This window comes from Labeo rohita, chromosome 8, assembly GCF_022985175.1.
Source record: "Labeo rohita strain BAU-BD-2019 chromosome 8, IGBB_LRoh.1.0, whole genome shotgun sequence".
NCBI lineage: Eukaryota > Metazoa > Chordata > Actinopteri > Cypriniformes > Cyprinidae > Labeo > Labeo rohita.
The window spans coordinates 14,830,639-14,855,649 of NC_066876.1; the positions used below are offsets into that span (position 1 = coordinate 14,830,639).

Sequence of the window (25,011 nt, forward strand, 5' to 3'; positions counted from 1 at the left end):
TACAGCTTTCATCACGTCACTCTCTCTCTCACACACACACACACACACACGCGCGCACACACTTGTTTACTGATACATCTAAATAGAGTCATACCATAAACTTATTGTTTTGATATTTCAGGGGTGTTTCCTCCAAGGAGACAAGGGAGGCAGTGCCTCCTCAAAAAACTGGATGAGAAAAAAATGAATGGAATGGAGAAAAGTCACTTGAGAGGAGGCAATGGCTCAATTTCAATATGATTGGATATGACTGGTTTTGATCAGCCATGATTGGTTCATATGATAAATCCCGCCTCTTGTGTTTGTGTGCGTTCCGTGTTTGCAAATCAGTCTTAATGAACAACATAATGGTGTTAATAGGAAGACTAATTTTAAAAATGAACAACTCAGACGTCTGTGTTTGTGACTCAATACTGAGCTTTGATACAGTAACTGATGCTCTGAAAAATTAAAAGATAGTTAACTATTAAAATAATAGCTGAAAATTAATTCACAAATCAAATATATTGTTTAAATTGTTACTGCCTTGTTCGTTTCTTAAATAGAATATAGATTACATTGTTAATGTAAAAATGTAAAATCGTTTTCTTTTTTTTTTCTTTTCCTGATAGTGTAAGTAATGTTTAACCAAGAAAATGTGACTGGGACATAAATGTACAATATATATCCATATTAGAGAAACTGGAACGGAACGTAATCAGTGCTACTTCTTTGACGCATATGTCTATTTTCTAAAAATCTGAAAAATAATACCTCTCTCAAAAGAATATTAAGCAGACATATAATAATCCATGCTTTTTTTTCAGTGTACAGAGGTTTACAGAAGTATTTTGTTGTTATTAAGTGCAAAAAAAACTCTGATATGGCAAGCTATCAGAACTGAACCAAAAACCGTGGTTAAAAACCGAGGTACGTATTGAACCGTGGACTAACTGTATTGTTGCATCCCTAATATATATACATACATACTGTATGTATTGTTTTATCTATATGAGCTTGTTTATCTATAAACTCACCTGAATTACAATGTATATGTGACCCTGGACCACAAAACCAGTCTTACGTTGCTGGGGTATATTTGTAGCAATAGCCAAAAATACATTGTATGGGTCAAAATTATAGATTTTTCTTTTATGCCAAAAATCATTAGGAAATTAAATAAAGAACATGTTCCATGAAGATATTTAGTACATTTGCTACTGTAAATATATCAAAACTTAATTTTTGATTAGTAATACGCATTGCAAAGAACTTTGGATTTGGACAAATTTAAAGGCGATTTTCTCAATATTTAGATTTTTTTGCACCCTCAGATTCCATATACTGAAATAGTTGTATCTCGGCCAAATATTCTTCTATCCTAACAAACCATACATCAATGGAAAGCTTATTTATTCAGCTTTCAGACGAAAGCTCAATTTCCAAAAATTAACACTTATGACTGGTTTTGTGGTCCAGGGTCACATATGATACATTCTACAGCTCAGCCAAAAAATCTCTTTACATAAATCTGTGTTCACTGTTTACTGAATAAAATCTAGAAATTCAGAGAAAATTAAATACCAGATCATTTGCAAATTGTAATTTGAAATTGTAATTGAAAAACACAAACTTTGACCAATATACAGTATATATATTTCCCTGCTGGTTGGTGCTGGTTTATTCTGGTTTTGTGCTGGTCTTGCTGATAAATTGCCACAATCATGTAGTTTTTGTTTTTTTTAAAGCTAGTAAAGTAGGTTAACAAAAGTTTAGACCACTAACACATCAAGTTTAAATTGCATTTAGTTTTTTAAAGCACTCGTTTGACAAACAAGATTAAACCACAGGAGCAGAGAAAAAAATATGGTGACAGTGTAGAACAGGGAAACTAAGAGGTATTGGGTCGGGTTAAAGGATCTAGAATGTGGTCGTGCAGAATAAGGCATATGTGCCTAATAAGTACTACTAAACAGACAATATTCTAGTAATATGCATACTAATAAGTAGCTAGTTAATAGTAAGAATTGGACCTTACAGGGATAGTTCACCCTTGCTGTATATGCAGGGTCAGAAAGCTTTCGGTTTTAATTAAAAATATCTTAATTTGTGTTCCCAAGATGAACAAAGGTCTGGAACAACATGAGAGTGAGTAATTAATAACTATCCCTTTAACATAAAGTATTACCGAGGAAAATACACCACAAATACAAACAAACAAAAAAAAAATCCAAAACATATCATATGTTTGCGACAAGCTATGCAAGTTTACCTACCTCGAGCAGGGCAAGGGATGAACACTCTGCTGTTAGACACACTCTCAATGATGGTCTCTCCGTTGGTTTCAAAATAGGGGCCCTCTGTAACCACCAACACACAAATCACAAGGTTAACATAAAAGCCCCAAAGCCAAAGGTCAACTTAAGGGTCAGAGTGGAGAGAACAGGAACACAGGAATAAGTGATTTGTGACCATGTCCACTGGTGATGTTTACACACTCATATAAGTCAAGTTAAGTCATGATTTAGATTGGCTGGGGATAATAATATATATTGCCTTCCTAAAAATGTGTTGGTTTCCAAAGAGTTCTTTGTGCAATGACAAATGTTCATAGTTGAACAAAAGATTTCTTGGAGACGTACCTAAAATGTTCAGAACAATCTCGATCGTATCTTCTCCAGCACTATTCCTGGCTACACAACTGTACGTGCCGCTGTCCGAGTGCTGGACCGCCTGGATCTTCAGCATCCTGTCATTGCCCACAGGAAGTCCGTTGTGAAGCCAGCTGATCTGAGGACTCGGCTCTCCTTGGACCACACATGGCAAGACCACCGTCTGGCCAATCAGAGCCTTAAGAGACGTAGGTGCTGGCTGAATCCTTGGTTTAGCTGTTAGGATAAAACCAGTTAAAAAAAAGTATTGTATCTTCATTGTCTGGTAGTTCATTTGATACAGAAATGTATTAAATATTAAAGTATGATGGTAATACTATCTGAGACTATCCCTGTATCATGGTACTACCACAGCACTTGTTGTTTACAAGATTACATTTAAGTTTCCCTGTCAAAGCCGTCAAAAGAAATATTGTCATTAAAAGGATGAAGAATTGTATGAACTATGAACACTCCCAAAATTTGCATTCTATATCTTTTATTTGAGAGTTTTTCCACAGATACATCTTGAGATTATTGGACCTTACCTTGTACTTGCAAATTGTAGGTGAGTGAGACGTTTCCAGCTGGGTTAGCAGCAGAACAGGTGTACAATTTACTGTCTATCAGCCTGACATCACTAATCTTCAGAGAACCAGACGGCAGAATGGTGAACCTGCGTAAGAAGAGGTCAAAGGTCAGGCTGTGAGGTCAAAAGAGGCATGTTTTAGAGTGAGCGTGTCTGTTAAAGAGTATGTGTGGCGTATATGTATGTGTGGTCTTGTGTATATGCACGCAAGCTGGTTTCTAACTTGCGCAATTGAAACCGATTGAGAAAATCAGCTTGGTTTCATTTGGACCGTAATCTTTTGAACATTTGCTTAGCAACTTTATTATGGCAACCTAAATACAAATACAACTAATAAATCTGAAAGGAAGCTACAAGCTACCATATTCAACAAAACCCATTTGGGACAAAGTACTCCACCTCCTACTTTTTTCTCACAAGTCTTGCACATGTGGACTAACGCTGAGATCACTAAATAGTGGGTCATGGCCAAGATTCGTACCCAAGATTTACTTCACAAGATTACACGTGATTTCTAATGAATTAACAAAGTTTTGTTGTATAAAGAAGCTGAGTAGAAACACTCATGTGAACACAAGTGGTATAATGAAGCATTTGATTTATGATAAAAATACTGATAAAAAATTATTTCTGATTGTATGCTAGTCTAAGCAGCAGTCTTCAAGAGACTATTTTGATTACTATTTATTTATTTATTTTCGAGGCATTATCACTGCCAACATGAAAATGTACAATGTATATTTTCTTTTTCTTTCTTTTTCTTTCTTTCTTTCTTTCTTTTTTTTAACAAAGTATTATGGCTACCCACATGAAAGTATACAGTTAATATTCCATTCCTTTCATTCTATTGTGTGTGTGTGTATGTTTTACAAAGCATTATGGCCATGAAAATGTACAATGAATATTTATGAAATAACATCATTTTGGAGTGACTGTTTCTATTGTCCCTTTTTTTTTTTTTACAAAGAATTATGGCTGCAAACATGAAAACTTACAATGAATACTTCTGAAAAAACATCAATTTAGAGCAACTCTTTTGTTCTTTTTTTGCAAAGAATTACGGCCACTAACTTGAAAATATACAGTGGATATTTCTGAAATAACATCAATTTGGAGTGACTCTTTTTTCCCTTTTTTTTTTTTTTAACAAAGAATTATGGCCACTAACTTGAAAATATACAATGGATATTTCTGAAATAACATCAATTCGGAGTGACTCTTTTTTTTCCTTTTTTTAATACGAAGAATTATAGCTGCCAACTTAAATTTACAATGAATATTTCTGAAATAACATCAATTTAGAGCAACTCTTTTGTTCTTTTTTACACAAAGAATTATGGCCACTAACTTGACCATTTACAATGGATATTTCTCAAATAACATCAATTTGGAGTAACTGTTTCTTTGTCCTCTTTCTTTTTTACAAAAAATGATGGCTGCCAACTTGAAAATTTACAATGAATATTTCTGAAATAAGATACATTTGGAGTCACTGTTTCTTTTTTCCTTTTTTTTCTTTCTTTTTTTTTTTTTACAAAGAATTATGCCTGCCAACTTGAAAATTTACAATGAATATTTCTGAAATATGACCCTGGACCACAATACCAGTCTTAAGTAGCACAGGTATATTTGTAGCAATAGCCAAAAAATACATTGCATAGATTTTTTTATGCCAAAAATCATTAGGGTATTAAATAAAGATGTTCCATGAAGATATTTTGTAAATTTCCTACCGTAAATACATCAAAACTTAATTTTTTATCTTTTTTAAATATGCATTGCTAAGAACTTCATTGGGACAGGTCTAAAGGCATTTTTTCAATATTTTGATTTTTTGGCACCCTTAGATTCCAGATTTTCAAACAGTTGTTTCTCAGCCAAATATTGTCCTATTCTAACAAACCATACATCAATGGAAAGCTTATTTATTCAGCTTTCAGATTATATAAAAATGACCCTTTTGACTGGTTTTGTGGTCCAGGGTCACAAATAACATCAGTGTTGGAGTGACTGTTTCTTACGTTCCTTTTTCTTTTTTTTACAAAAAATTGTGGCTGTCAATTTAAAAATTTACAATGAATATTTCCTAAGTAACATCAGTTTGGAGTGACTTTCTTTGTCCTTTTTTCTTTTTCTTTTTTTTTTTTACAAAGAATTATAGATGACGAATTGAATATTTACAGTAAACGTTCATGAAATGCACATTGCTTTTTGCATTTCTCTGCCATACAACTTACTGGCACCTAAAACATGTATGAGAAATTTAGGGGTTGGATCTGTTGAATACCTGTAAATAACAATACACAAAACTGTCTTTTTAAGTTTAGGTTCAAACTCAAACAAATTCCATCAAACAGCAAATTCTAGTTAAATCAGTGTGTAAACCCTGTTAGGGCAGTTTGAACCACTCTGTAGAAACACATGTGGAAACTGGCAAAATTGGACTCCGGGTAATTAGGGTAATCAAGGGTGCTAGAATTGGCCAGAAAGAGAAAGAGAAAGAGAAAAGGCTAAAAAAAAATCTTTAAAAAAGTAGTTCACATTTAGATAAAGCTCCAAGCTCACAAGGTTCAACCGAGCACTGGTGACCCCAAACATCCCTACAGCCACCTGATTCTAGATTAAACACTCTTTCCACACACAATCTTCTTTCCTGTGTGGCAGATGTCTCTGGAGTGGCGTGTTATTCTCGTCAGGCAGACTGAGACGTCGACATGCTGTTTTATGAGACAGGAAGCTCCTGGAGACTCAAACATTATGCAGGCTACACTTCTTCCTTTGTGACTATCACTCAAAACACACACACACACACACACACTTATGCACAGGTCTCATTCTTTGCTTTACCAGGAACACAGTGTCTCAACGTTCCAGTAATTCCCTGCTTTCACAGACAGACCACATTACCTAATCCTAAAGCTGTCATCCATACATCCTTGCAATACCTATCTGCTGCTTCCCTCTGACTAATGCCATCGACGTGCTCCAGTACCTACTAAAAAAATCCCAGCATGCTTCTCATTCTGATCCCTACACCTTCAGCCCAACTGCCATAATCAGTTTACTGAGCAAATACATCAACCTCAACGTAATGAACTTCACATCTGTTTTCCATTGAACCTCATGTGATTTTACACCTTGCATCTCAAGTAGGTATAAGTCCTTCATAACGACTGGGAAACGACTAAAAGAAACGTGTCTTCAACACATGCTTTTACAAGTTTTTGGTCAGATTAATTTGATAAAGCCAAAAACATTGGATAATGTTGATTGCCACCTAAAATAATTGGGATTTGTCCCTATTTTTGTACTTAGAATGGAAGTGAATGGAATTTTAGAGGAAGCAGAAATGTGACCCTGGACCACAAAACCAGTCACAAGGGTCAATTTTTTGAAATTGAGATTTATACATTATCTGAATTCTGAATAAATAAGCTTTCCATTGATGTTTGTTTTGTTCAAAACACTGATAAAATCCCCTTTAAAGCTGTCCAAATATATTCTTAGCAATGCATATTACTAATCAAAAACTAAGTTTTGATATATTTAAGGTAGGAAATTTACCAAATATCTTCATGGAACATGATCTTTACTTAATATCCTAATGATTTTTGACCCATATAATGTATTTTTGGCTATTACTACAAATACACCAGTACTACTTAAGACTGGTTTTGTGGTCCAAATGTGAAGCTTATAATTTTATAAAAGCAAATACTACACATTTATTCTTCTGTAAAACTATAATACGTATAAAAAAAAAATTTTCACACTAAATTCAAGTTAACATGAATATTGTTTATGTCTTGTGGCTGTCCTACTGAAACAGCGAGTACTGTAATGTTTACAGACTGCACTGTAAAAAATAAAAAAACACAATTAGTTGAGTAAGCTTAAAATAATTTGTTACCCTGCTGCCTTAAAATTTTAAGTTCAGTCAGCTAAAATAAGTTTAGTCAACTTAAAATGTTAAGTTGTACTAAGTAACAACTTAGATATTTGTGTTTGCTTAACAGATGGGTAAGTAACCCAGCTGCCTTAAAATTTTAAGTTGATTAAACTCAAATATCTAAGTTGTCATTTAGTATAATTTAACATTTCAAGTTGAATAAACTTTTTTTGAGCTGACTGAACTTACAATTTTAAGGCAGCCAGGTTACAAATTATTTTAAGTTGACTCAACAAATTGTTTTTTTACAGTGTGGCCTCATTCACATCCATTGCCCATTTAACCCAAATGCTATCGATTGAGCTAAACTTGCATTAAACCTGGAATATTTCTTTAAAAGACAGCAAAAATGTCAACTTTAGCCTGTATAAGAGAGTCTTATTTCCATTTATTTTTACTATGTCACATCATTGTACTCCTGGATAGTTTATGGTCTGGCCTATGATAGAGTACTACAATTAAAAACTCTCTGCTTTCATCCAACACTCTGAAAACATGAAATTAATGCTGAGAAAAGATGCCTGCAGATGATGTTTTCACTTTAATCAAATAAATGCAAAGCATCAGTCCATCAAGTTGAAATCTAATGCATCTTTTATAACAGAGCACCGGTGGCTGTTGCTGAAGCCGAACTGGCTCTAGCTCTTGTCCAGGGGAGTTAGAATGAGGTAAGAGAAGTCAGCTGGGGTGAATTTTGACACAGCTGAAGCCTTTTATAGATGGCTACATCACCTCATCAGGGCCCATTCCTTCACAGCAAGAAAACTTCATCACTCATCAGGACATATTTCTGCTATTTATTATGTACTATAACAACACTGTTCTAAAAGCAAAAACCGCGCAAATGATTTCGGTTAGGAATACCACATCATTTTTGGCTTCATGAACCAGGTTTTGTGACACTGTCAAGAGTATCTAAAGAAATACAATTAAAGAGGATATTTGGACTTTGACCTTTGGCTGTTGGACGTTGTGTTTTTTTAAATCTGTAAATAAAATATCCTTTTTTAATACTTTTTTTTTAATGCTTTTCAATATGGGCCAAATTTGACAGGTGAGCTTAGTTTCTTAGAAAAATAGATTGGTTAAATGAGAAAATGTGGACAAAAAATGGGAAAAAAAGTGGGAAAAATACATTTCTGTTAAAAAGTTTTAATGTTTTTGAAAGAAGTCTATTATGTTCAATCATTATTGTGAAATATCATTACAAATTAAAATAACAGTTTTTTTAATTTAAATACACTACCAGTCAAAGTTTTTGAACAGTAAGTAGTTTTTAATGTTTTTTTTTCCTGTCTGCATTTATTTGATCCAAATACAGCAAAAGCAGTAATATTGTGAAATATTTTTACTATTTAAAATAACTGCTTTTTTTTTGAATATATTTTAAATTATAATTTATTTCTGTGATCAAAGCTAAATTTTCAGCATCATTACTCCAGTTTTCAGTGTCACATGATCCTTCAGAAACCATTCTAATATGCTGAAGAAACATTTTTTATTATTATTATTATTATGATCAATATTTAAGTTAAGTTAAGTACATTTTTTCAGGATTCTTTGATGAATAGAATGATCTAAAGATCAGCATTTATCTGAAATATAAAAAAAAAACTTTTATAACATTAGACACTATACCATTCAAAAGCGTCAGTTTTTAAAAAAAATACTTTTATTTAGCAAGGATGCTTTAAATTTATCAAAAGTGATGATAAAGACATTTATAGTGTTACAATTTTTTTTTTTTTTTCAGATAAACGCTGTTCTTATGAAGTTTCTATTCATCAAAGTAACCTGAAAAATCTGCTCAGCTGTTTTCAACATAATAATAACAACATTAAATGTTTTTTTGAGCAGCAAATCAGAATATTAGAATGATTTTTGAAGTATCATGTGATTGGAGCAATGGAATAAATCACAGGAATAAATTACATTTCAAAACATATTCTAATAGAAAACAGTTATTTTAAATAGTAAAAATATTTCAAAAATTGACTTTTTTTTTCTGTACTTTGCATCAAATAAATGCAGGCATGGTGAGCAGAATAGACTTCTTTAAAAAAACATTAAAAACTTAACTTTCAATTAAAACTGTCAATTAAAAAACTTTTGACTTGTAGTGTATATTTATTTAGTAATTTATTCCTATGACGGCAAAACTGAATTTTCAGCATCATTACTCCAGTCCTCAGCGTCACATGATCCTTCAGAAAATCATTCTAACATAACTTGGTGCGTTTATTTATATTAGTGTATGAGTGATAGTGTATGTTAGATGTCTTAGTGATTTATATAATCAGTATGGTGTACAACAGGTACGATTATTGTTTTCCTACCAGGCCGTGACAGGAGGTATCGGTTGCCCATTTCTGCTCCAAGTCACTAGGGGTGTAGGACTTCCATGAACTTCACATGGAAGGATGACTTCTGATCCAACCTCTGCTGCCATTTTAACCATTGCCCGTGACCCTTCGGCACCAACGATTCTCGGTTTGCCTATTGAAACGACAGACTCAGAAAATATTTCTACACTAATTTTTTTTTAGCGTAAATCAGTCATATATTCCTCACTGTTCACGCTCAGATGCATCTCTCTGCTGGTGTAGCCCACGGCACTGGTGGCAGTGCAGACATAAACCCCTGCATCCTCCGCTGTGGGACTGGAGATGTACAGACTCCCATCAGCTGTCTCAAGAAGGTGCTGACACAGGCCTGTTTGAGGGATCTCGACCCTGGGGAGAGAAGATGATGGCCGACAACCTGAATACTCTGAAACAAGCTTGTTGGGCCAGAAGGAAGATTATGGTGCATTTAAGTCCTCCTGGGAAATTTTGAGCAGGGAAGTCGTAATTACAATGTCAGATTCGTTCATATCACTTCCGTTGGAACAGGATGGAAATATACAGTCTATAAAAGGAACAGTCTACAAAATTATGAAACAAGAATGTGTATCAGGTGTGTGTTTTTGCTTTTTATGTTTTTATTCAATTTATGAAGTCGCAGTGAACTGAATCATTATATTCACCTTACTTTGCAACATAGAAGTAAGCTACTTTCTTTGAATGTGTGAGACTTCTGATTAATTTGCCACTATACTGTAGGTACAGTTGAGGTCAAAAGTTTACATACACCTTGCAGAATCTGCAAAATGTTAATTATTTTACCAAAATAAGAGAGATCATAGAAAATGCGTGTTATTTTTTATTTAGTACTGACCTGAATAAGATATTTCACATAAAAGTCATTTACATATACGTCCATATGATAAAATAATAGTTGAATTTATAAAAATGACAAAAGCTTCAGAAGTTTACATACGCTTGATTCTTAATACTGTGTTGTTATCTGAATGATCCACAGCTGTGTTTTTTTGTTTAGTTATAGTTGTTCATGAGTCCCTTGTTTGTCCTGAACAGATAAACTGCCTCCTCCCACAAATTATGTGGTTTTTCAGCATTTTTGTGTATTTGAACCCTTTCCAGCAATGACTGTATGATTTTGAGATTCATCTTTTCACACTGGGGACAACTGAGGGACTCATATGCAACTATTACAGAAGGTTTAGACGCTCACTGATGCTTCAGAAGGGAAAAACGAGGCATTAAGAGCCAGGGGGTGAAAACTTTTTGAATTTGAAGATCAAGGTAAATGTAACTTATTTTGTCTCTGGGAATCATGTCAGTATCTTCTGTAGCTCCTGAAGCACGGTACTAAATAAAAAAAACTATTACATTTAGGCAAAATAAGAAAAATATACACATCTTCATTCTGTTCAAAAGTTTACACCCCTGACTCTTAATGCATTGTGTTTCCTTCTGGAGCATTGTTGAGTGTTTGAACCTTCTGTAATAATTGCATATGAGTCCCTCAGTTGTCCTCAGTGTCAAAAGATGGAATGAATAAATTTACTATTACAACAGACACTGCATCCAATACATGTCTCACTGACATGTCCCCATCTCAGAAACTCAGGGCTAAAAGAAAACCCAGAGTTTTCCAATCACAATTAGGACGTTGTGGTGACGTTCAAGTCATAAAAACAATCCTTCCGACATGACTTGAATGCACCATTGGAATGCACATCCTGTCCGAAACCTCTGAAGCAGCTTCTCATGTTACCAGGAATCAGGCATTCCTCATGCATATCCCCCAGCCCCTTTTTGCTCTGAAACAAGATGGCTTTAACAGACCTTCTTTCATGTGACCAGAATAGCAATTTACATGCCTCGAGTGGATAGTGTGGACAATACACCCCCAATCTATCGTGTTGTGAAACAGCGGTGGAAAACTTAACCTACCATGACAGGGGCAGGCGGACGTGAGCCTACTTTCATTTGAAAGGCGATTGGAAAAGCCATGCATCAAAGACAAATGAGCTGCATCAGCACTTCTCCTGCTTCCATTATGCTAAATTATTCCAGCTAACTGTTTAGCAAGGTGTGATCAGTCACTATCTGTCACTGCTGGGATGGTGGCACAGCCAGAAGCAACATTACTGAAATAGAAAGACCACAGTAAGCTATTCAGGTTGATGTACCTTGGACCAGACGATGGTGGGTTTGGGGACCCCACTTGCTTCACAGGACAGAGAGATGGGTGTGCCCTCGTTGGCTGTGTAGTGCAAGGGACCAGCCTTGATATCAGGAGGGGCTGCAAAGTAGGTCAGAATAGCAGCTGTTCATGAGGCCTTAACAACCAGCGGTTCACAATTAGAACTTCACGCCAAAGATACTTCACAAGGAATCCAGCTTATCGCTTCTAAATGTGAAACTCTAATATTAGCATCTATTTTAGCTTCATTAAGGACCAGGTGGATTACTGTAATGCTGAATGCGCTGCAAAATTACTTTAAACACATTGTTTCTTTTGTTTTCCACTAATAATAATAACACATTTAAAGGGATAGTTCACTCAAAAATGAAAATCTTGCCATTAATTACCTTTATGTCGTTCCAAACCCTTAAGACCTTCATTCACCTTCAGAACACAAATTAAGATATTTTTTATTAAATCTGAGAGCTTTCTGTCCCTGCATTGACAGCAACGCAACTACCATGTCCAAGGCCCAGAAAGGTAGGAAAAATATTGTTAAAAAAGTCCATGTGACATCAGTGGTTCAATCTTAATTTTATAATGGTACTGTCATGAACACGCATTGAATACTGACACGGAACAGAAGAAATTGTTTAATAAAGTCGTGATTTTAGTTTTCATTGCACACAAAAAGTATTTTCGTAGCTTCAAAACATTACAGTTGAACAACTGATGTCACATGGACTATTTTATTGATGTACTTACTACCTTGCCGCCTACGTAGAGTCAGAAAGCTCTCAGATTTCATCAAAAATATCTTCATTTGTTTCCGGAGGTGAATGAAGTTGAATGAAGTTCTTACAAGTTTGGAACAACATGAGTGTGAGTAATTAATGACAGAATTAAAATTTTTGGGTGAATTTTCAAGATATGAGTACTTGAAAAGCAAAAAAAACATTTAACTGATGAGTATTTTTGGATATTTAAAAAAATATTACAAATAATTTGTTTTCAGACAATATATGATATAGTTTAATCATAAACCTCAATATACATATTTTTTGTATTTACATAAAAAAAATTGAAAAAAAAAAATTCTCTTTGAAAACAAGTTTTATCTAGTTCATAAAGTTATATCTAACATATTTTTAATTCTCAAGTAAATTTATTGAGATATGTAGATTAATTATAGACATCGTTTATCATAAAACTGACCAACATACTAATAAAATTTGATGATTTTACTGATTACTCGTATGTATAAGTTGGGTGAGCCATCATTTGCATTTTTATTAATTTATAGATTTTTCTTTCTTTCTTTCTATTTACATATGTTTAATTAATTTTCTTTTCACTTTATATCAGTGTCTGTCTGATTAACATCTTTATTATTATTTTAATAGTATTAATTTTTAACTATGTTTTTATATTTGTATTTTTCATGTGTGACGTACGAATTCTGTAGCTTCAGTGTTCTTAAAGATTATGTGTTAGAGACACATTTCTGACACATGCAACAGGAGAACCATTTTACTTATTGTCATCAATGGTTCCCTGTTATAAAACGTAACTAACCTTTAGTCGACAAGAATAGGTTTGGTCAACCAAATTTTAATTAGTCGCTTAGTCGCAGAAAAAAAAAATCCACAGGAAGTGCCGAAGCAAAGCAGTCTGTGACGGACGGATCATTAATGGCTGGTCTATGTGGTAGTATAGTACATTGGGCAGGACATCTAAATGCTCTCCTATCTTTCATCGACCTCAAATACGGCTTTTCATCTGAAATATGTAAGTAGTAGCAACTTTACATGGCAGCTCAATCTGATGTTAACCTTGAAAAATGTATGGTATTCACATGTCTGTGCGGAGTGTGGAAGCTGTAGTAGCGCACTTACTTTGCGCAAAAAACTTTGAAACTCTGTGTATACTTGCCTTACAGACATGAAAATTATAGTCTATCTATAGAGAGCAAAATAGAAAACAAATATTCTCATGCAGGTGCATCCACTACTGCGGAGATGACGAGTCAGTGTCGCGGACTTCATCTTTTAAGCCAAAAACAAAGAAAGGGCTAGTTCATTAATAAATTATTAAAATGTTAATGCAGTCTCCTTGCTGTTTTTCCCAGACACCTTCATAATTATTATATCTGCCAGTGCGCTCTGGCAAACTTTTTTTTGCGTATGCTTGAACGCCTATTAGGCTATGTAGGCAATTAAATGCTCTTTATTATGATTTATATGGTTTATTAAACATGAGACTAATAGTCGACTAATCCTTAAAATAAACGACTACTAGTCGACCAGGAAAATCTTTAGTCGAGGGCAGCCCTACTAACTACTAAATGGCTAAACTATGAATTATGAGGGATTGTTTGAAACCGATGTACTGGTTAATTCACAAGCACATTCACAATTCTGTCTACTGACATTTTCTTTTTCTCTACATTTCATTACTATTTTGTTATTTATAATTTATTGTCTATTGTCTTTATTATTAGTGTTTTTATTACATTAAATTATATGTTTGTCTGCACTATGCCTGTATTTTCTGTACTGGAATCGAAGCGAAGGAAGACGAATTCCTTGTCTGTGCAAACACACTTGGCAATGAAGCTCTTTTTGATTCTGATTTTGATTAAAGCTGCATAAAGCTGTCATCCTTCTTTCTCCATTATCTCCTCATTACAGTCTTGTTATCATCATGCTGCTAAATCTAGACAGTAAAAACTGAACCTTTTTTCTTTTATACTAACCATGAATCTCCACTGTGATGGTAATATTGGCCGATCCTGCTACATTGATAGCAGTGCACACGTATGTCCCAGCATCATCAGCTCCAGCTCTATCTACATGCAGACTGCCATCACTCCTTAGAAACACTCTTCCACCAACACGCACCTATAGACAAGCATAAGTGTGAACAAAATTTTCACATTTTCCCTGAATTTCAACATAATAAGTGTCTCTCTCGCCACTCACTTGTTTTCCATTGTGCGTCCAGACTCTCTCGGGAAGAGGAATGCCATCTAATAACATACAGGGAAGGTTCAAAGGCTGTGCGATCATCACGGTGACAGCTGGGGCACCTTGAACTAATAATGGTGGTTCTGCAAGCAGGACAGATAATTACAGTGACAGCTTATGGTGATAATATTTGTGATACTGGTGTGGAGAACAATACATTTTCATACCTAAGCCAGTAACAGTGACTCTGGCTAGAGCTTTGATGGATCCGAACTGGTTTTTGGCCTCACAAACATAAACACCTTCATCATCAACCCAAACGCCTGGAGGGAACGGAAGAACACTGATTAGAACTCCTTTGTAATGGATCTTACAAACATGTCATTTCATACTTTAGTCATTAACAAACCATTACACTTAATTATAGTTTAATGTTAATAATGTGAAAGAGATGTGTGGTCGCTAATTAGTTCACATATGGATGTGTTTGTGTGATTTTTTGTTTTTGGTAACCGCTTTACTTTATTAATAAAGTGTCATCTTGAGCTTCTATCAAAGTCAGGATAAAAAACGACATACAGAACATTCAGCCAGGAATGTGACTAGTTTAACAATACACACAAATAATAAGCTACAAGACTGTTCTCATGTCTGTTTATTTAGATGTCATATAGTAAAAAAGTTGCTCATTTATAGCAGAAATGCACGATATACACTGCCGTTCAAAAGTTTGGGATCAGTACGATTTTTAATGTTTTTTAAAGAAGTTTCTTATTCTCATCAAGGCTGCGTTCATTTGATCAAAAATACAACCCCCCCCCCCCCCTAATATTGTGAAATATTACGATGTAAAACAATGTTTTTTCAAAAAACTAATTTATTCATGTGATGCGAAGCTGAATTTTCAGCATCATTACTCCAGTCTTAAATGTCACATGATCCTTCAGAAATCATTCTAATATGCTGATTTATTACTAGAATTATCAGTGTTGGAAACAGTTGTGCTGCTTAATACTTTTTTATTTGAAACCTGTGATACTTTTTTCAGGATTCTTTACCGTTCAAAAGTATGGTGTCAGTACATTTTTATTCCTTTTTTTTTTTTGAAAGAAATTAATACTTTTATTCACCAAGGATATGTTGAAGGAGAAGTCCACTTCCAGAACAAAAATTTACAGATCATGTACTCACTCCCCTGTCATCCAAGATGTTCATGTCTTTCTTTCTTCAGTCATAAAGAAATTGTGAAACATTTCAGGATTTTTCACTGTATAAAGGACTGATATGGTACCCTGAGTTTGAACTTCCAAAATGCAGGTTAAATGCGGCAGTTGTAAATGATCCCAGCCGAGGAAGAAGGGTCTTATCTAGTGAAACGATCAGTTATTTTCATTAAAAAATACAATTTAAATACTTTTTAATCTCAAACGCTCGTCTTGTCTTTCTCTCCCTGAACTCTGTGTAATATGGTTCAAGACAGTTAGGGTATGTCGAAAAACTTTTTTCTGAAACGTATTTTCTCCCTTAACTTCAAAAATCATTTCAAAATCATCCTACATCACTGCAGAAGGTCTGACACAGTCTTTGCAAAGTGAACATGCAAAGAAGATCAAACACCCTTAACAAAAAAGGTAAAACAGCAATATAGGACGATTTTGAAGTTGAGGGAGAAAATACGTTTGGACTTTTTCAACATGTCCTAACTGTCATGAGCCAGAATACACAGAGTTCACAGAGAACAAGACAAAATGAGCGTTTGACATTAAAAAGTACATTAAAAGTACATTTATATGAAAATAACCAATCGTTTTGCTAGATAAGACCCTTCTTCCTCAGCTGGATTTGGGATCGTTTGAAGCCGCATTTAAACTATTTTTTGGAAGTTCAAACTCGGGACACCATAGAAGTCCATTATATGGAGAAAAATCCAGAAATGTTTTCCTCAAAAAACCTTTACGACTGAAGAAAGAAAGACATGAACATCTTGGATGACAAGGGGATGAGTACATTATCTGTAAATTGTTGTTCTGGAAGTGGACTTCTCCTTTAAATTGATAAAAAAATATGATAGCACTTGATATGATAGCAAAGACTTCTATTGTTAGAAAAGATTTATATTTTGCAGTTCTTTTAAACTTTTCATTAATCAAAGAATCCTGAAAAAAATATCACAGGTTGCAAAAAAATATTTGGCAGCACACAATTCTAATAATAAATCAGCATATTAGAGTGATTTCTGAAGGATCACGTGACACTTAAAACTGGAGTAACAGCTCAAATTCAGCTTTGCATCAGAGGAATAAATTATATTTTAAAGTATATTAAAATAGAAACCATTATTTTAGATTGTAATAAGATTTTACAATATTAATGTTTTTCTGTATTTTTAAACAAATAAATGCAGCCTTGATGAGCATAAGAGACTTCTTTAAAAAATATTGCAAGTGTTACCAATCCCAAAATTTTAACGGCAGCGTATTGTGTATATAGCAGTATTAACAGTAATAAATAAATGAATAATAATTAAATAATAAAATAAATTAATGAATTTGAATTATTTTGTAGAATTTATAATAAAAATATTTGATTACATTTTATTCAAATTTTTTCATTTTTAAATTTTTTAATATTACATAATTCTGAAATGTTTAATTATTAATACATTTTTCCTTTTTTCCATTTAGATTACCTTAGTCATCATCTAACATTAAAGAAACAATAACAATACAAAAAAAACTATACAACGTACTCATTCTTAATTTTATTATAAAATAAAAACTAAAGTCTTTAACTAAACTATTCAATTTGAGACTTTCTAAAGATTACGTGTCACAGTGTTATTAAATTACTATTACATTTAATAACTCACTGACACTAACACTTAAATGTAAACTTTAGCATCTGTCATAACCTGAAAATAATTATGACCTAATGCTTTTGGACAAAATTTTTATATTAGTGCATTCCTAATTCACGAACCTGTTTCTCCACAGTTCTTTACCTCATGGTTTGATAAAAATGAATACTACAGATGACCTCTTGGATCTAAAATCCATATTTTATGATAAACGCTTTTTAACGACACACATCTGCATGTTTGTTAGAAATATAATTAACCATTAAAATTTTTTAATTTCTTGAAAACTCATTTGGTTCTTGGCGCTGTTGCCACTATTGGAAGACAAAGAGAATTTATAGCAATGCTGATTTTCTTGTATTTACAACCAAAGCTATTAATTCCATTGTGATGACAGTTCTGACTTCATTAGAGGTTATTCATTCTTGCGAGAGCATTACGCACTCAGTACTTTATATGCAACTGTTCATCCCATTTAAAACAATGAAGCTGTTGTTATGAATGTTGTGCAACAGTTTGCACATGTGAAATTCATATAGTCATTTGCAATCACATTAGTAGCTGTTTTTTTAAAAAGTATAAACCAATGTCGCAAGTGCGCAATACATTTGTGTGCAAGTATGCAGTCTAAATGTACAAGCAAATTTCACAAATGCAGCTCTGGAGAACATTAAGAGACAAATGCAAATGCATTTGAATAAACTGAATTGAATATTTGAAAAATTATTGAATTTACACACACTCTTAATGGAAATGTAGGAATGGTCCCATTTTCTCAAAATGCTTTTAGTAACCAGGTTAGCCAACAGCAGACTCAATGCTAATACTATAGAGGCTGTCCAATAAAAACATTATAGCCTATAAACATTTAGAGCTCTACTTTGTCTATATGCAGCTCCTCGTCCTGCCAGAAGCTTCAGTGTTGGCTCAAGAGGTCTGCGGTTTGACTTTTTACCCCACCCAACCCTTGAACAGGCCTGGGGTGAGGAGATCTTCTCTCTGCCCACTCTCTGAGAGAGGAAGCTCTCAGCTGTACTGCTTCTATTTCCTCTATCGCAGCAGTTGGTTTCGAACCCACCTCCCCTGTATGTCAGCACCTAAAATAACATCTTCACTATCCTCCTGTGGTTAGACCATGTCCGTTAGATCCTCATGTTAGTATCTGGGAGGGATTGTGATAGCAGACGACCTCCCTAAACATCTATTCAAAGATAGATATAGAAACTCACTCTGGATCTGAAGGGCACCAGTAGGCAGTTGAGAGGTGCCGACGTGGCCAGATGACTTGCCAAAAATGGGACGTCCGTCCTGGCGTCTCCATGTCAGAGAAGGTGTGGGGAAACCACGGGCAACGCACGGGAGTGTAATGTTATCGCCCACGCTGGCTGTTATGTCCGCGGGAGACTCTGAGAATGTAGGAGCAGCTGCAACAAACACAAAAACGCTTTATTTGCAAAAAATTAACAAAATGCATTGTAACACACACTACCAGTCAAAAGTTTTTGAACAGTAAGATTTTTAATGTTTTTTTAAGGAAGTCTCTTCTGCTCACCAAGCCTGCTTTTATTTGAGCCAAAGTACAGCAGAAACAGTAAAAGTTAGAATTTTTTTTACTATTTAAAATAACTGCTATCTATATGAAAGTATTTTAAAATCTAATTTATTCCTGTGATTTCAAAGCTGAATTTTTTGCATCATTACTCCAGTCACATGATCCCTCAGAAATCATTCTAATATTCTGATCATTATTATGTTTAAAATAGCTGAGTAGACTTTTTTTTCAGGTTTCTTTGATAAATAGAAAGTTCAGAAGAACAGCATTTATCTGAAATAGAAAACTTTTGTAACATTATAAATGTCTTTACCATCACTTCTGATCAATTTAAAGCATCCTTGCTAAATAAAAATATTCATTTCTATAATTTCTTTCCCAAAAAAAGAATAAAAAGTACTGACTCCAAGCTTTTGAATGGTATAGTATATAATGTTACAAAAGCTTATTATTCTTTCTATTAATCAAAGAATCCTGAAAATGAAAAAAAATGAACAGCAAATCAGAATATTAGAATGATTTCTGAAAGATCATGTGACACTGAAGACTGGAGTAATGATGCTGAAAATGTAGCTTTGATCACAGGAATAAATTTAAAATTAAAATATATTCAAATAGAAAACAGTTATTTTAAACAGTAAAAATATTTCAGAATTTTACTGCTTTTTGCTGTACCTTAGATCAAATAAATGCAGGCTTGGTGAGCAGAAGAGACGTTTTTAAAAAAACATTAAAAATCTTTCACCCTACCAACTTTTGACTGGTAGTTTAAATAAATAAATAAATCTTTAGCTCTCATTCTTTACAATTTAAATATTTTTAATAATTGCTTTTATTTGTGTTTTTCTATCTAACTCTTTGCAAAAAGTGAAGAAAATGTATGGTAACATAAATAAATAAACAAATACATACATACATACATGTATACATATAAAAAAACGATTAAGATGGATAAATAGTTGTGTCAAGAGGATCATGATAGGTTGAGGATTTTTTCATTATTATTGCTGGTTTTGTTATTGGATTTTATTATTATTTTGGTTTAATTATTTGTATTATATTACTGTGTTTTTGTCTGTTAATAAGTGAAAATAAAATAGAAAAAAATAAAAATAATAATTAAAAAAAACATTTCCATTTAAATAATTAGTTTTGACTTTAGTACAAACAATATTTAAATAATTTAAAGCCAATAACATCATGCTTAGTGTTTTTTACACACCGTATAAACTGGTCTTTATTTTTTTGAAGTGGGGCAACTCACAAATATATCATAATATTTCAGTCTTTGGCACTGAAAAGTGTGAAATCATCTGAGAACAGTAGAAAATATGTAGATGGAAATAATAAGCTTTACAACCTATTTTCCACCGTACAAATTTATTTCCAACATATTTTCCCCACACACATTATATGTAGGATAGTAATTATGACTTAAAGTGTGTCATTTTTATAATATTAAAATATTCTCTCCTATCCCAACTTTAATATGCAGAAACAGATGACTAAAAGAAAGACATTTGCAGGCTGATTCTTCCAAAAAGTAAACACATTTCTTAGTTTATTCATGCATTATGACTAGATCAACATTGTCTCAAACAATGATGTGTGTTTGGGGGCATAAACACCTGTTTGATTGAGCAATGGCAGGAAGTGGAAGCATTCTGGGAACTAGAACATTATTCATTCGTAATTTATAACAATTATTATTTTTGCAGTTACACATAGTGATGCTAGTGGCACATAAATGACACATTTTACTTTTAACGCATGTAACATTATGATCCGGCTCCGGATCGTTCAAGCACGCTCGTAAACTGGCCATGAGCTACTGGGAGTCTGAGTATCCTGTCAGGAGCTGTTAAAAGTCCCGTTAAGGACATGTTTCCAAATATCATATTAAAACCAAATTTTGCTCTCCAAATTTCACACTCTGCAACAAAGCGGGAGAACATTTCCACTTGCGGTTTTGGAAGCTCACGGGCTTATGGGTGTGTTCTGCTTAAAATCAGATCGTTTTGTCCAAGGTTTTTGATTTATGCTATAAACTACATATGCTTCAATGTTTTGGAAAAGCAATAGAAATACTGCGACAGTGAGCTCAATAAATAAAAGCCCACATAAAATGAAACTGGTCCGTATAAAATGCACAGTAATATTTATATTGTGTCAGCTTGTGATGCAGCTGAGGTCTTGTTCTCACCTCCCACCTGTAGCACGACCACAGCAGAGGCGGACCCGGCAATGTTCGAAGCCACACAAGTATAGTCTCCAGAATCCAGATCCTGAACCCCGCGGATCCGCAGCGTTCCACGATGGACATCCTGCTCCGCAAATGGAACTGTTCCCAGATCCAGATCCCCTGAAGACGGATGGTGCAAGAATCAAAGAAAACATACACAGTTGCTGTAACAACCCACTACAAGTAATGCAATATCCTAACAGTTTCTAAAGCGCAGAAAATTAATAACAGCCTCTACAGCATGAGGAAATAATAACATATGTTGTATTTTGATGATGCTGATAAATCTTTTATACATTTGTTTTGGTTAAAGTTTGGTCTGTTTGACACACTTCTGCACATTATTGTTATTTTTGTCGACTAAAATTATATCTCAGTTTTGTCAGAGAATAATTTCAACATAAATATGACCAAAAGACATATAAGAAAGTGTAAAAAGAGGTGAGGTGTCTTGTGCGTAAGGACAGTATTTACCTTTTTGCCATTTTACTAATGGAGGAGGAGTGCCAGAAGCCTGACATTCGAGACTGGCATCTTCACCAGCAATGACCATCACCACCTGCTGTGCCACAGAGATGCTCGGAGGCTCTGAGAAAACAACAAGAGAGAAAGATATTAAAACTAGCATTTGTTAAATATCATGTAAACATGTGTCTTTGATTATATTTAGAATTAAATAACAGCTTACTAACTGAAAGTGCACAGTGTGCACTGTACACTGCCTACTACTACTTCATCAAAATAGTAAATGAAACAATAGGCGTTACTCTTTGATAAATATTGTAAGTAGTAGTAGTATTCTATATTGTTGCCACATGACCTCATTGCATTGTGATGTCCAATCATTTTATTTTTAGTCTCATTTTGTTAAAAATTGCCAAATAATATTACAGGAATAAAATAATGAGTTTTAAAAAAAGACTTTAATAGAGCCCTATGATTTCCATGATGTGGAAAATGCAGGAGGAATCATGGAATCCAGTCATAAAATGGAATTTACTGTATAATGCAGAATGTCATGGAATTTGTCAGATTTTGGGTGAATAAATCAAAAGTAGTTTAGTACATTTAAATCACCCTTACGAAAATTAACCATAGTTTTATTGTAGTAAAAGTGTAGGAACTAGGGTTTTTTGGAACATTGATTACCATTTGTATAGCCATAGTTTTACTACAAATACCATGGTTAAACTATGGTTAGTGTAGCAAGACCATGGTTAATTTGTGGTTACCATGGTTTAACTATAGTAACCATGTTTTTTGGTTTTACTTGTAAAACCATGGTTAATGGACTATAGTACTACTACTAATAAAACTGTTTTTAAAACATTATTTTTAATGAATAGCTTATTTACCAGAAGAAAATATTCACCAGAATGTATCTACCAGAAAACTGTATTAATTAGAGATTATTTTAATTATTAAAATGAAATGAAAGTATTAAAATGGAATCCATAAAATTAATGGAAAACACAGAATTTGGTCGAAATCAAACTGAATTTGAAAGAAAAAAAAAACATTTTATAGGGGCATTAAAATGTATTTTTTGTTAAACTTTTAGTAAATTACTGTTAAAGTATGTAATTTTCATGATTTTTTAATTTAACTATTTAAACAGAGTCTAGAAAAATTAAAACAAAAACAAACAAAAAAAAAAAACCAGAATCCAGGCAAAATAAAATGGGGTGGGGGGCAGAATTTAGGGGGAAAAAAAAAAAAAAAACATTGGGAAAATAATTTGGGATTTCATTGGGCCCTACTTTAAATCAAAATTGATATTAATTAATATTTTTATTCATCAAGGATGCATAAAATGAATCAATCTTGAGCAGCAAATCGATCGTATTCTGAAGGATCATGTGACACTTAAAAGAGCAGTTCACTTCCAGAACAAACATTCACTGATGTTCATGTCTTTCTTTCTTCAGTTGATAAGAAATTATGTTTTTTGAGGAAAACATTTCAGGATTTCTCTCCATATAGTGGACTTCAATGGTGCCCATGAGTTTGAACTTCCACAATGCAGTTTAAATGCAGCTTCAAGGAGCCCTAGGGTCTTGTATATTGAAACAATCGGTCAAAGTTTAAACTCGCGAGCGCCACAGAAGTCCACTATATGGAGAGAAATCCTGAAATGTTTTCCTCAAAAACATAATTTCTTTACAACTGAAGAGAAAAAGACATGAACATCTTGGATGACAATGGGGTGAGTATATTATCTGTAAATCTTTGTTCTGGAAGTGGACTTCTCCTTTAAGTAATGGAGTAATGGCTGCTTAAAATTCAGCTTTTTTATCAAAGGAATAAATTGCATTATACTGAAATAAAAACAGTTATTTGAAATTGCAATCACAATATAACTGTTTTTACTTTAAAATTCAGAGTTATCATCACAGAAACACACTTAATCCTAGAATATATTAAAATACAGTCTTTTTTTCAAAATGTAATAATATTTCTGTTTTTACTGTACTTTGCTCAAATAAAAAACAGCCTTGGTGACTTCTTTCAAAAACATTAAAAAAATCAGTTTAATATGTCATTTATGACATTCTGAGGCTTGGCAATATTCCACAGAAATATTTGAGTGCCAAAAAGTTTAAAAGAAACTATATAACGTTTCGTTATTTTGTATTTGATAGGTCTGCCAGCACCTGGAATCTCATTTATTTTTTATGCATGCTGTCATGTCACTATAAAAGTTATTGTCAGTTATATATTCATGACAGAAGACTGGTTTACTATGCACAAGCATTTGCCCACCTGCATAACTGACGGTAACAGACTGAGAGGCAGTGCCAGCCTCGTTGGTGGCCAGACACGTATAGTTCCCAGCATCCTCAGGGACAGCTCCTCTGATCGTCAGCATGCCAGACTCAGAGATGCTCATTCTGAAAGCAGGGTTATATAATTCTAAGACTGCTGATGTAATGATTATACTACAGAGACAGTTGTTTTGAGTGCTTTTCAAACCAAACAGTGTTTTCTTTCCATCAACCTGACTTCTAAATGATCACAGCATCGATGTCAGATTTATTCTGATGTCTTGAGCAAATCTCAGACTATTAATGGTTTGCAGACAGTTTATTCAAACAGAAATGAACTATAAATGATCCATTTTAGAAGAGTAGATAAAAATAACCAGCTCAAATTATGTGTGTAGATGTATAGTGAGAGATGGGAGGGGGAGCTGGTTGACTACCGATGGTGGTTGGACAGAAGGATGTTGCCATGGCTCCAAAAAACCTTTGGAGGAGGGGAACCAGATGCCGAACAGGAGATGCGGACCTCTGCACCCAGAGAGAAGCTTTGTGTCTGAGGGGAGACAACCACAGATGGGGCCTCTGAAAAGGAAACAGAAATAAACTGTGAATCATCCTATACTTACAGGGACAGTTTATCCAAAAATGAACCCACTCTCATGTTGTTCCAAACCCATATGCAGTTATTTTTTTCCCATGGAACATAAGGAAGAATGTTAAAAATATTTGCATAGATATTTTTCATACTATAACATTTCATAGTAGGATTATGTATCATTCGGGTTTTGAACTGAGGTGCCTTAAAAATTCAACATTTAAATCCTGAATTTGTCAGAATGAAGAATTGCAAACAGAATGCATTCTGTCAAATTCAGAATTGAACTAGAATTGAATTGCTTTCTTGATGGACAGAGAGAGAGTTAAATGACAG

The 25,011-nt window shown here is 33.8% G+C and overlaps 1 protein-coding gene across 1 annotated transcript in view; it reads right to left on the bottom strand.

The window, feature by feature from the left end:
• The window catches only part of hmcn2 (hemicentin 2), a 94,950-nt gene that overhangs the window by 41,533 nt on the left and 28,406 nt on the right, over window positions 1–25,011 (bottom strand). The window contains 15 exon segments of the mRNA XM_051117996.1: window positions 2,256–2,339; window positions 2,622–2,867; window positions 3,179–3,306; window positions 9,505–9,664; window positions 9,740–9,863; window positions 9,865–9,900; window positions 11,706–11,818; window positions 14,457–14,601; window positions 14,683–14,810; window positions 14,895–14,990; window positions 18,754–18,948; window positions 21,280–21,438; window positions 21,793–21,906; window positions 24,082–24,209; window positions 24,521–24,662. Of these exon segments, the coding sequence (XP_050973953.1) occupies window positions 2,256–2,339; window positions 2,622–2,867; window positions 3,179–3,306; window positions 9,505–9,664; window positions 9,740–9,863; window positions 9,865–9,900; window positions 11,706–11,818; window positions 14,457–14,601; window positions 14,683–14,810; window positions 14,895–14,990; window positions 18,754–18,948; window positions 21,280–21,438; window positions 21,793–21,906; window positions 24,082–24,209; window positions 24,521–24,662 (1,998 nt within the window).